Source organism: Stegodyphus dumicola, chromosome X1 (assembly GCF_044657685.1).
Source record: "Stegodyphus dumicola isolate Sdum_Otavi_A_Nest chromosome X1, ASM4465768v1".
NCBI classification, from domain to species: domain Eukaryota; kingdom Metazoa; phylum Arthropoda; class Arachnida; order Araneae; family Eresidae; genus Stegodyphus; species Stegodyphus dumicola.
This window is the reverse complement of record NC_140780.1, coordinates 218,765,054-218,778,979: the sequence shown is the minus strand read 5'-3', so window position 1 is coordinate 218,778,979 and position 13,926 is coordinate 218,765,054. Positions and strand designations below refer to the sequence as shown.

General features: G+C 33.1%; 1 protein-coding gene across 1 annotated transcript in view; it reads right to left on the bottom strand.

Moving 5' to 3' along the window:
• LOC118195666 (fibroblast growth factor receptor-like 1) overlaps nt 1–13,926 on the bottom strand; it is a 141,866-nt gene that overhangs the window by 51,355 nt on the left and 76,585 nt on the right. The window contains exons 4-5 of the mRNA XM_035366991.2: nt 6,008–6,091; nt 2,338–2,607 (exon numbers count right to left, since the gene is read on the bottom strand). Coding sequence (XP_035222882.1) covers nt 2,338–2,607; nt 6,008–6,091 — 354 coding nt within the window. The remainder of the gene's footprint in view (nt 1–2,337; nt 2,608–6,007; nt 6,092–13,926) is intronic.

Below are 13,926 nucleotides of genomic sequence, written 5' to 3'. Positions count from 1 at the left end.
ACTTTAGCTGCATCTTCAACTGACGTCGAAGCGACTGCGTTCCCCCAAATCCCAGGATTCACGTCTAATGAAACGGTCGCGTTCGGAACTTTCTAAGAGCAGTTAACTCACATCGCTGTTTTGGTAAAAATTCATCTTGAGCAGAGCGCGATCCATCAGTGACAGAATAACGAGGGGACGCTCAGACGCAGCTTAACGGGAACTTAATATGCGAAGTGCGTGATAATTAATTTCGCGCTTGACATAGCGGCTATAGTTTTTAGCAGAATTCTCATACTGATGAGTACAGGACCATCTATCGATGCATTTCGGTGCCTTTTTTTTTTTTCTTTTCTTAGCGAAACAAAATTTCATTACTAGGCGTATATTGACGTAAAATTCCAGGTTAGTCTGACTAGCGGTTCTTACTTCAAAGTGTTTTGAAATTGGAATTTTAATTATAATCACTCCGTATGTAATTTAAACATAATTGTTGAAACATTAGAACTTTTAGGACGAGGAAACCGCAGGAATCAATCAGGATTGGAACTCTGGGTCCTCCAATACCCAGCCAGGCGTGTTACTTGTTACACCACAAGAGCGAGGAGTAGTGTAAGGTGAAAATTAAGTATATACTCTCCTAATTAAAGGGCAAGTAAATAGAGAGGAATGAGACCCAATTGGCCAGTTTCAGATGGCAACAAATTATCGTCCGCCACATTTTTAGTCGGGAGCCATTGTCTAAATATTAGGCATTTATTGGGAGCAAGAAACACGAAAAATTAGCCCTCGTCGGAATTCCAAGTCTGGCTCTTCAGACTGCTAGCCGGACAGACTACCAGTTACTCCCCGAGAGCACGCAGTGGGGAAGACGAAAATTCCTTATAGAATAATCAGTATTGTTTAATGCTTGAGAAAAGAAAACTAATTAAATTAACAGCAATTATTAGGCCTTGCATTACAAATATATGTATATATATATATAATATATAGCAAGATGTTAATATATGAAAAATAAGCAAAACTAATTACCTAATTAATTATCAAGTAATTTGACAAAGGATCTTTAATAAAATATATCTCGTTACGATCTTATCTTCTTGTTAAAATATATCTTGTTACTGTCTATAATTCTCAGTCATTGCTACAATGATATTTCACGTATTCTAGAACTGCAAAAAATCACACAATTTGAAAACTCTTAAAATCGGGGTTTTTATTTCTTGAATTTTGAAGCAGCTTCCCATTCAGCAAAATTTATGTATATGAAAATACATGAATTTGTGGTATCCAAATGAACTTTGCTGTTCCATTTAATGGCAGTAGATTTAAACTAAACTAAAACATTTCAGTATTTTCTTGTTTCCTCATTGCTAATCGCGTCTCATAAGAAATTATAACACACGATTTGTTAAACGAAACTCTCTGTTTTCCCCGCGCTTGCTGCCGTGGTGTAATTGATAATACATACAGGTAAAAATCGTAAGATCCCGCTTCAATTAAACGGGATGGTTCTTCTAAGAATTTCGTATAACTATTTCAGTTTCTCATATAGACCGGATTTAATTTTTTAAAATTATTTTAGAAGTTCATAAAACCTTTGAAAACTCATTAACGGTATAAAATAATCCTTTTTTTTTCCTTAAACAGAGCAAGAAACATAAGCAGTATAGCGATTTCTTCTCTGACAAGACAAGGATCAACGTATCAAGAGAGTTTCGATGTTACTTTAAGCTCTTAATGTGCCATCTCGTTGCTGACTGATAAACTTGGTACTTTTCTGCAAGCCCCTATAATGTTCGAAAGCATTCAACTTTTTCCGCAGAAGCATTATTTGAAGTGATTTGTTTCATAAAACCATTACTGAATCCAGCTGAGTATCTTCCAAGAGATTCAATTTTCACTGTTGAATTCTCCGAAAAGGGATTTTTTTAAGCTATCTCCAGCGAATATTTCGGCTACAGTGTGTTGTCATCGCAAAAAGTGTTAATCCTATTAACTACTTTAGACTTCATAAATAGCAAATAAATATCAAAACAACGTAACTACACATTTTTCAGTCAACATTCATTTTAAAATAAAAGCAAAATTCGGATAAAAATGGGGCATACTTTTGTAGATTTTGTAATCACAATTCATTAAAACTGATTTTAAGCTTGTTTAACTGTCCTAATTTACCAGTTTACTTGAATAATAATGGCATCGTTATTATTTTTACATACATATTTATATACAGACAAATATATTATTAATTTTCTGCTAATTATAATATAAAACAACTAAAAAAAACTATGAATAGCAGTTATATACATTTTTGTATAGGACAGAAGCAAGAATATGCAAAGGATGATAACTTACCATCTACAACTAAAACAAAAGAATGGCTGGCTTTCCCTAAGAGATTAGTCGCGACGCAAGTGTAATTTCCACTATCGGTAGAGAGTGCGTTTCTAAACGTTAAGGCCCAGCGCCCGACACGGAAGGCTCGTGAAACTTGAATCCCGTCTTTGTACCAAGTCATCACGGGTTTAGGATAACCTGTGGCAACACACTGAAACCTGAATGAGGATCCAGGAGTTTTATAAACAGGAGACTCCTCATTGGTTACATAGAGGAGGCGAGGTTTGGCTGAAACGAATATTTCAAAATTGCTTCAAATATCATAATAGTTGATAAGTCCACATATGTATACAAAATGCTCAAAGTAATTATATTCTTGTTTCTTGCCCTAAATCCTTTAAAAATGCAACAGAAAGTATTTAATCTAGTTTTTACCTCCTGCAAACGTTTATGCAGAAATACTAAGGTGGTATAAATGAAATTCAATATTTTCTAACAAAGTCATCTTTTTAATTCCCACCTATAGCCGGCCGAGTGGATAAAAACACTAGACACTAATGTTGAACATGGATTTAAATCCCAGCGAACAGGATGACTGCCTGTGTGCTTTCATAGATTTCCTCACGTATAATATGAATACTGGCCAGTTTTCCTGAAAAAGGTTTCTACGATGAACATTAGCCTGTGTGCATTTGTTACAATCGACTTCACAAACACCTCTTGTAAAATTATGGTACGCTTCTCATCTTAATTCAGTTCCTCACTAAAATTCCTTTTGAAAATTGTAATAAATAACATTTTGTAACATGGATAAGTCGACCCATTGAAATAACATCTTCCTCAGTTTTTTAGACTTAAAAACATAATTCTAGTTTCTTTCCGCGTTAAGCCTATTTAAGTTTTTGCTTAAGTATTTACTATCAGATGTATGTAAGCCGTTTCCGTAAAAATTTAATTATTATTAATTATTAATATTTAATTACTAATATTTAAAAAAAGGGTTTGGACATCGCTGTGTGAATCAATTGTCGAAATGTTGTGTGTTTATACTCATGCGGTGATGAAAGCAAAAAAATAATAAATAATGATTCGCCAGATTGGCGTCAGGGGAATGTAATATAATGTAATGTAAGAGTGTGCTGCAATCCTCCTGGTCGATAATAATCGGCCTCGTCGTTAACGCTGCGCACCCAACACAGATTAAAACAGAAATATAGTTAAAAACATCAAAGCAAAATTCCCAACATTGTTCTATTGCCATTTATAAAGTTCATCAGATCCTTTGCAAATCTAAACTCTTTCCTGCGGCAATAGAATTCCTTTATGTTACCATGTTCTTTCCTAACACGTCGCAATAATACGCAGTCTTCGTCGAAATGTTGTGCATTGCCTTCAGCACTACAAAGACTATTATTTTATAAATTAAATCTTTTCAGATGCTCCGGGAAGAGTCTATGTCCAGTAATTATTTGATTGTAATCAAAATTACGTATCATTCTCATATTTTTAGAAATTTCAAAGCTCAACAAATAATCTTTCTTTTTTCCCGAAATCTTCCATTTCTCTTTCCAGCAATCATAATAGAAATCCTCTATTTAATCAATAGGAATTCTTTTTTATACTTAAATATCGAACGCATCCCCGGCATTACCCATAGCAGCCTCTTTGGCCAGCATGTCGGCCCTCTCATTGCCTATAACACCAATCTGGGCTTTCACCCAGTTCATTTTCACTTCAATTTTCTCAACTTTTACAATGAGATCTTTTATAAATGAGACCAAAATATTGGTGTTAAAATTGGCGCCAGAGTTATATATTATTCAGTAGAAGTAAAATAAATAATGTTTTGATGCAGAATGTTTCGGTTTGAGATGTATGTTAGGCAAAAGGTGGCTACTGAGCCAAATTATTGATCATACAGTTTTATCCTAATAAATAATTGTTTCCTTAATATGGAAACAATTTATTTAGTGTCAAAGCGAAATTAGGAATCAGGACTTCCCACATGTTTTATTATGAAAAAAATATGAAATGCGCATGCGCAAAGAATATTTCAAAAAATTGCTGGTGGTCCGGATTTCAGATCATTCCGAATAATAAACGTCCGGATTTTGGATTTTGGGTTGTATTTTTTCAGTTACATACAAACGCGGACATTTCGCTCTTCGATCTGTGTACTGAGCGTGGATATGATCTGCAGTTTTAATTAATTCTTGTCGCAAGGTAGTGACACATTTTATATTTTTTAATGAAGATTATGAACGTTTTCTAAAATGTAAGTATGAGGATCAGGGCAACGTATAAAAAGTTAGATTTCGTAATTTTTAGAATATTAGAGTTTCCAATTTAAAAATGCCAAAACGTGAATACTTGCCTCATTTAAAACATTTTTGTAGGTGACAGTATATGTCTATTACAAATGCCTGCTAAATTAAAAGGCTTGGTAAGAGTTTTTGTGGATACAGTGTATATTAATCATAATGTTTAAATCTGTGATATTTATTAACAAATATATGTATATGCAACAGAAATTTGTCAGTTAAGTTTGGTTAACTCAGAACTTCACCTATAAATGAATGGTTCCTAAATGTGTAAGGTTATTATTTTAAACTAACCACTTATTATTATTTGGATCTGTACTTAACTTCTTCTTTCCATTTCCTCCCCAGAATGAAAATGAGATAGACAGTATTTAAACAGAAGTTTGGAGAGTTTTGAGAGCTAGTGTGTTCCTGGCCTCGTGTGCACGCTACATTTAGTTCCTGCCAACTCTGATAGTGGTTATTACTCGACTTAATGTTATATCACTCCCTAAACTTTGATTTTGACGCTCTCGTATGCTTACTGAGCCAGCGTCGAGTAATATTTAAAAGGTATAGTCTTTGATTACTGTTTCACATTTAACTTGAATTTGATGGTTCTGTTTAATTGCATCACCACGAACTGTCGCTGATATTGTCAGAAGCAAAAAAGTGCGTTTATGTTCTAGATTTCTCTTTAAATAAAAGTATTATTAAAACTTCCTCATGACTTGTAGTGAATTCAAACCTAGCGGTGATTTGCGAGACTTCAGACCTAACGGTGATCTAGATCTGATGGTGTAATTAATTCCAGATCATTTTATGGACTTGTTTAGGCACATTAACATCATTAAGTTTCTTAATTTCTTAAGATGCTTAGAGTAATAAGGGAAAAACTAAACAGTTCGATAGAATTTCTTATTTCCTGTTACCATATTACTTTACAGTATTTAATACAGAGTAGAAAACCAAATAAATAAATAAGCAATTTAAGTATGCAAATGACTGTAAAAATTAAAAACAGTTTTAAAATAATATTTAAGTAATAGCAAGAATATAGTATGCATGAAAATTTATTTTTAAATTACCTAAAAGTTTCAAAATAATTATGAACTAAATTAACTTTTTAGTGAAAAGATAATAATTATATCTCTATGAGTTTCTAATGAGTCAGCTAACTAAATACTATAATGACTTAACAAAAGTATAAAAAATCATACGTTCACGAAACACAATACTGAATTTTATATCCTATAAAGTAAGATATGTATATATTCTGTTTTTTTAAGCTTTAATTTTTTTCTTGACAGCTATAAGGAAGCATAAATCGAGGAACTTGCATAAGCTAACGTATGAATTATGAAATGCTGTTTTAAAACATCACTTACATGTTAAGCTGATTTTTGAATCATCTGAATCCATATCATCGGAATCATATATATCTTCATAACGTTCATAATCTTCATCACTTCCTAAGAAAATATTATAATAACTGTTAGATAATTCGCAAATAGCTTGCAGTCTAAATATAAAAAATAAGAAGCAAATTTAAAGCTAATACACATTTCATAATTAGTTCCTATATACCTATAACTTGCTATAAGTGCTACAACTTGCTATAAGTGACTGAACAGAAATGTTGTCCTGTACAATTTTTAAAAATGATCATTAACTGACATTGTTGTATCCCGACTTAAGCCATACGCATTACTTAATTTACCATCATTAACTGACATTGTTGTATCCAGACTTAAGCCATACGCATTACTTAATTTACCAGTTTATAACGCATTGCGTTCACCACTAAGCTTTTCAAAAGTCTTTAAGCTTGATTATTTTATTTTAGGCCTTTTATGAAAAAAATTAATTTCGCAAGGGTATACACATCTAAATATCTCATAAATACCGCAAAAACTGTAGATTGATGTTTTTAATTTCTTCTGATTGTTCAAATGTGACAACACCTGCAAAAATCTCACATCTACATGTGTAACCTAATTTTAAGCTGATATACGTTATTTTTAATTTCTCAAACCCCACAACTTTGGATTGAAAATAGTTCTTTTCCTTTGCCTTTTCTACACGTACATAGACTAAAAAACTGTATTTTAAAAAATAACTCGGAACTACCGAGCCATCATAGAGTTGTACTTTCGAACCTACCTCTGCATGTATACTTTAACAGTATTTTTTTTTAAATAAATGAATAAAAACATCAGAATACAATTAAACATTATCTAAGACTTCCCTGTTTATACATGACGTCAAGGAAAAGGTCTGAGAACAAACAACATGTGGTTGAAACTTGGAGGACTTACCGCGGGCGAAATCGATCAATCAGACGTACCCTAATCAAGGCCAGAATAATGAGGTACTTAAGGAGTGGATATCCCATTAATTATCGAAGAGTAACGAGCATTATCATTTCGATGAGTATATTTTGAATGCAAATGCAAACCAGTGAAGGCGTTTGATTTGTTAAAAAAAACTGCTGCATAATATATATAACAACCCTCTGTTATTTGCAATAGCAATATGTATTTATAAATGGTCCAAATAGCTGCTTTTAGCGAGCGGATGAAGATATCATCAAGTGATATAACGGATTGGAAAGACAAAATAGATACAGATGGCATTAAGCTATATAACGTAAACGGCTGACAGAGATAAAGAAATTAACATATGATGCTCGATCCATTATACTGTTAATGGCTTTCGTACCTGCAAACGAAAAGATTTTATTCGTTCCGGAATGCTGTGAACTTGGCACAAAGTTTAGGAGCTAATAAAAAGAAAATGAAGATGAAATTATTTTCCTGTTTGCTGAGATACGTTATCAAATTTGTGATAATGGCCTAAAAATGACTTTAGTTTCCTAAGCCAAATTAAAAGGTTTTCATTCAGATGATAAAGCTTCATCCTTGTTATTCAAACTGAGAGGAAATGTGAAAGCTCTAGAATGATCATGGCCGAGATGTTTTCGTGACATATGCATTATTTTACGTGTTTAATAGACATCCCATCGACTAAATTGATTATTATTGCTTTTGCATACTATAAAGATACAAATTAATTAATGAAATTAAAAATACTATAAACTAAAGAAGAAACAATACAGGCATTACAAGATAAGACCGCGAATTAACTGAATTTCTCCAATGGAAATTTAAACGATATTTTCAACTAGAAGCAAATCTGTTATTCTGCAATCATCTAAAGGTTATTTTAGATTATTTTTATGTACTGATTCATTCATTCCTTCCCAGATACGCTTACGAATGTACATACGGTATTAGTTTCCGCTATAACTAGATAAAAATCCCTCAATAAAGAATATATGAAAGACTAATTACAGATTTAAAAAAAAATTACAATGGACTGTGCTAAACATGTATGTATGTGCATTACATGTTTACTGCAGGCAAAATGAATAGTATTGAAGATTACTTTATTACATAAAATATTTTCTACAATTTAGTTCTGCGATGTTAATTCTAAGCACACCACGGCGCTTTAAAACCTTCGACAGTATAAGTTTTTTAGATCTTATTTCTGAATTTCTTTCGGAATTATGCATGGTAATGTATTAAACCTGTAATTATTAAGTGAAGCATCTTTTTTTTAGAAATTTGAAACACAGCTAAAAACACAGAAGAATTTAAAGGAATTAGCTTAACCAATACTTTATCATGTATTGGAAAAAAATTAATGAATAAAAACTTTAAAATGATAAAAATTTAATGGGCATGTGCAATAAACATACAGGCAAAAATACGAACTCGAACTACATAATGCAAGAAAACTGGCTAGTTAACATTTTATGATGTTAAAGAAAGGTTTTCTTTTGCCATGAACAGTTGTAAGCTATGAATTTAGCAAGTTCAGTGTGTTATTAGTATCTATTTTAAGCTATAAAAAATTTCACTCGGATGAAGATTTGAATTCAGTCTATGTCCGGTTCGGGTGCCTCTCAATTTTTTTGAGTGAAATCTTAATTCTAGCGAAAGCGCAATGGAGCTTCAAATCAGATAAACTCTGCTGTCCACCTGAATGGCAATGTTAACAGAAAAGACTGCTGACAGAAATTATGAATGCCATATTTTATTTAACAGTTAGTAAGACTGATATTTGTGCTAGAAACAGAATGAACGACTGAATTTCTACGTGAAGAGCAAAATGCGTGGGAAATTTCAGCAGCTGAGGAAGAAAATTCCCGTTGTTAAAATCGAACCCTAAAATAAATTTTTATTGCTACATACATTGGTTAAAACGCGTAAAGTGTGTTTAAATGGATTAGAATCCAAAATAAAAAGGACATATATCTCAAGACGAAGGAAAATATTTTTCTTCCCACCTGAGCTATAAGTGCATTTTTGTTTTCCACTGAATGAAAATATTTTGCTTTTGTTTTATCACTGCCTTGGATTATACAGCGGTTAATGGAGGCTGACTGCTAGACTAAATGGCAGGATGAGGGTTGACTCCCGTAAAAGGTTTAGTTGTTTACGCGTTTCTACGCTTTCTCGCAAGTGTCCTATTAGACCACCTAGTGGTGCACCCTGAACAACGCCCTCGGTGACGAGATGGTTAAATAACTGATCGGTTAGGCTATTTTTAAAAAATATGGCAGAAGTATGTGTCCAACCATTTGGGGAGGAACACAGAGAAAGAAATAAAACCTCCCTTTTATCCTCTGGTATCATTCTTATTATTATAAATTTACTTACTTTTCATTTCTTTAATTATTTCACTTAATGCTTATAAGGTATTTCTCCCACCTTCTTAGCGTGCCTTCGTAGTGTAGTGGTCAGCACACTCGGGGCGTATTCGAGAGGTCCGTGGTTCGGGTCCCGGCAAGAGCATTGCTCATTTCTTCGATTTCCTTGTTTCGAAAAATTCTCTAAAGTCTCTACAGTGGCACCCAAAATAAAAAAGATGCTGGTTGATGATTCTCCACCACCAGGATTTGGAGATTGGGTCCTCTAATCCCCAGTCGCCCTTTAAAAGGGGCAGCATATAAGATATTTCTCCCGCCTTCTTGGCATACGTTCGTGGCGTGGTGGTCTGCACGCTGGGCGTGTATTCCAAAGGTCCGCGCTTCGATTCCCAGCGAAGGTGTTGCTAATTTTTCATCTTTCTGGCTTCGAAAAAAAATCATAATGTCTCTACAAGGTCATGAATGATTTTATTAGTTTTCAATAAAGTATCAGCATTTTTTATTACATTTTTATTAGACATCTTAGTTTAAATCTCTGAATGCGATTCCAATGGACTTTCGAGCATTAAAGCTTGCTGAAACAAACCTGCTATTGTTGTTGTGACTTATCTCACTTGTCTGACAGCAAAATCAACAAGCCCACGAAATTCATCGTGGCAAGAAGTGCAAGATTGCGCCGTCGTCGGCAAGAGCCTTGAGCACCATACAAGTGCGAATACCACTTTACTCCGTTCCGCTCCCAGTTTTGATGGAGAGCACTCCGAGTTTCTCCCACCTTCTTGACATGCCTTCGTGTCGTGGTGGTCTGCACGCTGGGCGCGTATTCCAGAGGTCCGCGGTTCGATTCCCAGCAAAGGCGTTGCTTATTTTTCATCTTGCCTGCATACTAATGCAAAATGTTAGACACGACCTTATAGATTTTTAAAAATACAAAAGAATAACTTGTTTTGGGGGTGTTATCGAGATTAATCTAATGTTCATTCCTACCTTCGGTTGGCTTCATTCGAAACCGATAGGAGTTTTGAATTTTAACATGTCGCTAGTTAATTATGATGGTAGCAAATCTATCTAAAGGCAATCTTATTTTGAACGAGAAAATAATTCCGGCTTCAGAATTCACAAATGCTCTTCAAATGTGTTCTCAAATTCAGCGCCGAAAATGACACATGACGAAGGTAAGAAAAACGAATTTTTAGTTTACTAGTGGTTCTAATTATTTCTCATTAACAGGATGAACAAAAAGTAAGACTCATTATCAATAACGATTGATTAACATATGCGAGTAAACAGGAACAGCACGTAATGCCCATCTGGGCATCAGATTTTATTTCTGCTCAGTTTGTCAGAAATTATACTAATTAAAAGATCATAATTAAAAGGTATTTTTAATAAGCGAGTGCTTTTGCAAATATTCGGTAAAAAAGGAAATGAAACTTGACTATCTTAACATTTTTTATACGGTTACTAGATGGAATTTTTTTTATCGAAACGGGAGAGAAAAATTTTAAAATGTCTCGCAATCACCTTACATCGAAAGCATTTATCATAATAAAAGGGCTTCTGTATTTAATTATCAAATATGGCTGCCGGTTTCATCAACGATAACTCATTTCTCAGTACATAAATCAAAATGTTTAATGACAGAATAATCCTTTTGTGAATCATTTTCGGCACTCTTATTACAAACAGTGCATTCGGCATTAGTTGTTTCTTGATTCAAATAAGCACTCCATTTTATCTTATCTTCTGTTTATGAAACACAATATTATTTACAATGTATTCATATATTCTAAATGATACACATAGCTTCGTTAAAATTTTCTCTTCACATCTCTCTCTGCCCACTCCCTGCTTTACGCTTGACCAAAACTGAAACTTTTTAAAAATGTGACATAGATCCTTCTACAACTTTTTATACATCATTTACTACCTACATTTCCATGATTACAAAGAAGAAACGCTATAAAGACGTAATAAACCATTTTGAAATAACTTACAAAATATGAACGCATGCAGCATATTCGCAAGTATAATCTGTTTTGATGAAAATCATTTATAAAATATGCATAACTAACAGATGATAAAAAATTAGAAGACTATCATATAAGAATTTGCATCATTTTTCACTCCATTATGAGAGTTACCTAAGTTCTTCATTCCTTCATCGGCATAATTTTAAAAAGTATTTAGTATTTGCGTGGAAACTCATCTTTAATGCTAAGCGATGAATTAGAATGACTAAACTTCATAGCCATGAGCTGGATCACCAAGTATTCAGTACTTGTGTGCAGACTCATCTTTATTGCTAAGCGATGGATCAGAATCACTAAACTTCACAGCCATGAGCTGAAGGTAACACGGAACGCACACCTTTTCATAATGCATGTATTATGTATTTAATAATATACTGTTTTTAAACTGCTCAAAAAAATACTGTTTAGAAACATTACAATTAAAATGTAAACAGCTAGCAAATAGTCTTTTTCATTTCTGTTAAAATTAGCGCTAAAAATACAATACCTAATATTTTTTGTTAACGTTGATACCTTGTTAGTATAAAAATAAATCATTTGTATGAATAAAATGCGGTGAAACTGTTTACGCCTAGCATCAAAATTACATAATTCAAAAACATGATTTTATTAAAAAATACAAAAACATTATTTTATTAAAACTCTAAGTATATTGAGTTTATCATACGGAAAAGAAGTTACTGAAGTTCCATTTTATATTCATTCCTTTCATAACATAGTGCGAATATTATACCACAGCATTAATCAAGAGCAAATCACATGCTGTCATAATCCAAAAACAGGTCAAGTTGAAGAGCTCGTTCCATTGCTTATGAAGCGATCTTTTGCTACTCTTAAGTCCCCGTGGGTAATCATGTGCGGACAAGATGTGTCATGTATCTTGACAGTAGATAGTAGGGGTTGTTCCTGAAAACACTTTGCCATTTATTCTTACGCTGTGTTTGATTAAAAAGAGTGATTAGAATTACCTTAGAAGTTGGTTTTATTACGTTACCCATTCTATGTCATTACATCAGCGAGGCTTTCTATTGCATAAGACATAACATCTTTATTTACCATGCAGCCTCGCAAATATCCGATACTTAGGGTATTGCCATTTGTAATGGCATAAAATATTGGATTTATCATTCAAATGCAGTCAATGTGTAACCAGACAACAAAATGAGCTATTTCAAAGCAATAAAATTAAATACTTATTAGTAACAATAAGTACTTAATAATTAACAATTTAAATACTTATTTTGTTGTAGACATTAGAACCGGCTTTAGATGAATCTTGCAAAAATTACTAGGCTGCTTCATTTTGTGATATTACACTAGAGATACTACCGTGCATTTATTGCCCACGTGATTTGACACGCATTGCCCTCGTGAAACATGTAAAATATTGAGTTCATCTTCCACGCGACCTGACTCGGCATCACATGAGATCATTTATTTATTTTCCAAATTATAATTCCTCAGCAAACTGAAAATTTTTAAAGTAGTAAACGCCCTTCTTAATAATTTAAATGTTTATTATATACCATAATAACGTATATAACTGATATAAATTAAAATACATTTAATTTTTTCATATCCAATTGAAAACTAAGCTTTTGCAGCATTATTGCAATATTTTTTTTTTTAATTTTCTAATATACACATATCTCGGGTACAGAATCTTGATTTTTCATCAAATGCAGTGAAATCTTAACTAGAAAATGTTTTCAAGGAATCGCATACTACAAAAAACAGGCCCACCAGTGACCAAGAGGTCAAAGACTGCTGAATACTGGTAGTTTGAGGGTTCGATCTGTGGCGGCATGGTTGTTTTTTGTGGTTTTCCCCATGTGTAATGTGAATATGAGAAGGTGGTCCACAAAGGCAACTCTCCCTTTATTCAAAGAGCCCTCGTACGCTTTGTCATATTTAAATTGCCAAATTCCAATACATCCAGGGAAGAAAAAGCTTCTTTGGCTTTTATTTACCAGGGATAAACTCTCGTTTTACTCTAACTTACGATTATTTTTAATAAGATAAGCTCTGAATGGAAAGATAAATAAAATGTTTACTTATTTCTTGTGTTATAGCAAGTTACAGCATTCGATCAAATATCACTTCATTTTGTTTCATTTCTTCCAAAACCAAAAAGCTTGAATCACATAAAATTGCTTTAACAAACAGTAATTAAAGATACATCACATTAACTTCTCCCTATGGAAGAGGGTGATATTTTACACAAGAATAACTGAAATGTATTGTACTCATTGAAATAATGTTCCTCAAACCGGACACATTCTGGATCGTTTCATTCATTCCTTTATTCTTATATCGCCCTTTCTAAAACGCGATTTAAATCAGATATTACTAAGAAACCATTAGGAAAATTCAAATATCCAGCTGCAAGGGGAAAAGGCATTATTATTGTAAATATGCTTTAAATTTAAACATTATTTGCCCATAAGTACATTCTAAAAAGTCTGCTTTAATTTCAGGCAGTCATACAAATGCTTTATTTTCAGTCAGTGGACACTTACGCGAACAGCATTATAAATGCATGAAAGTGTACATAAAT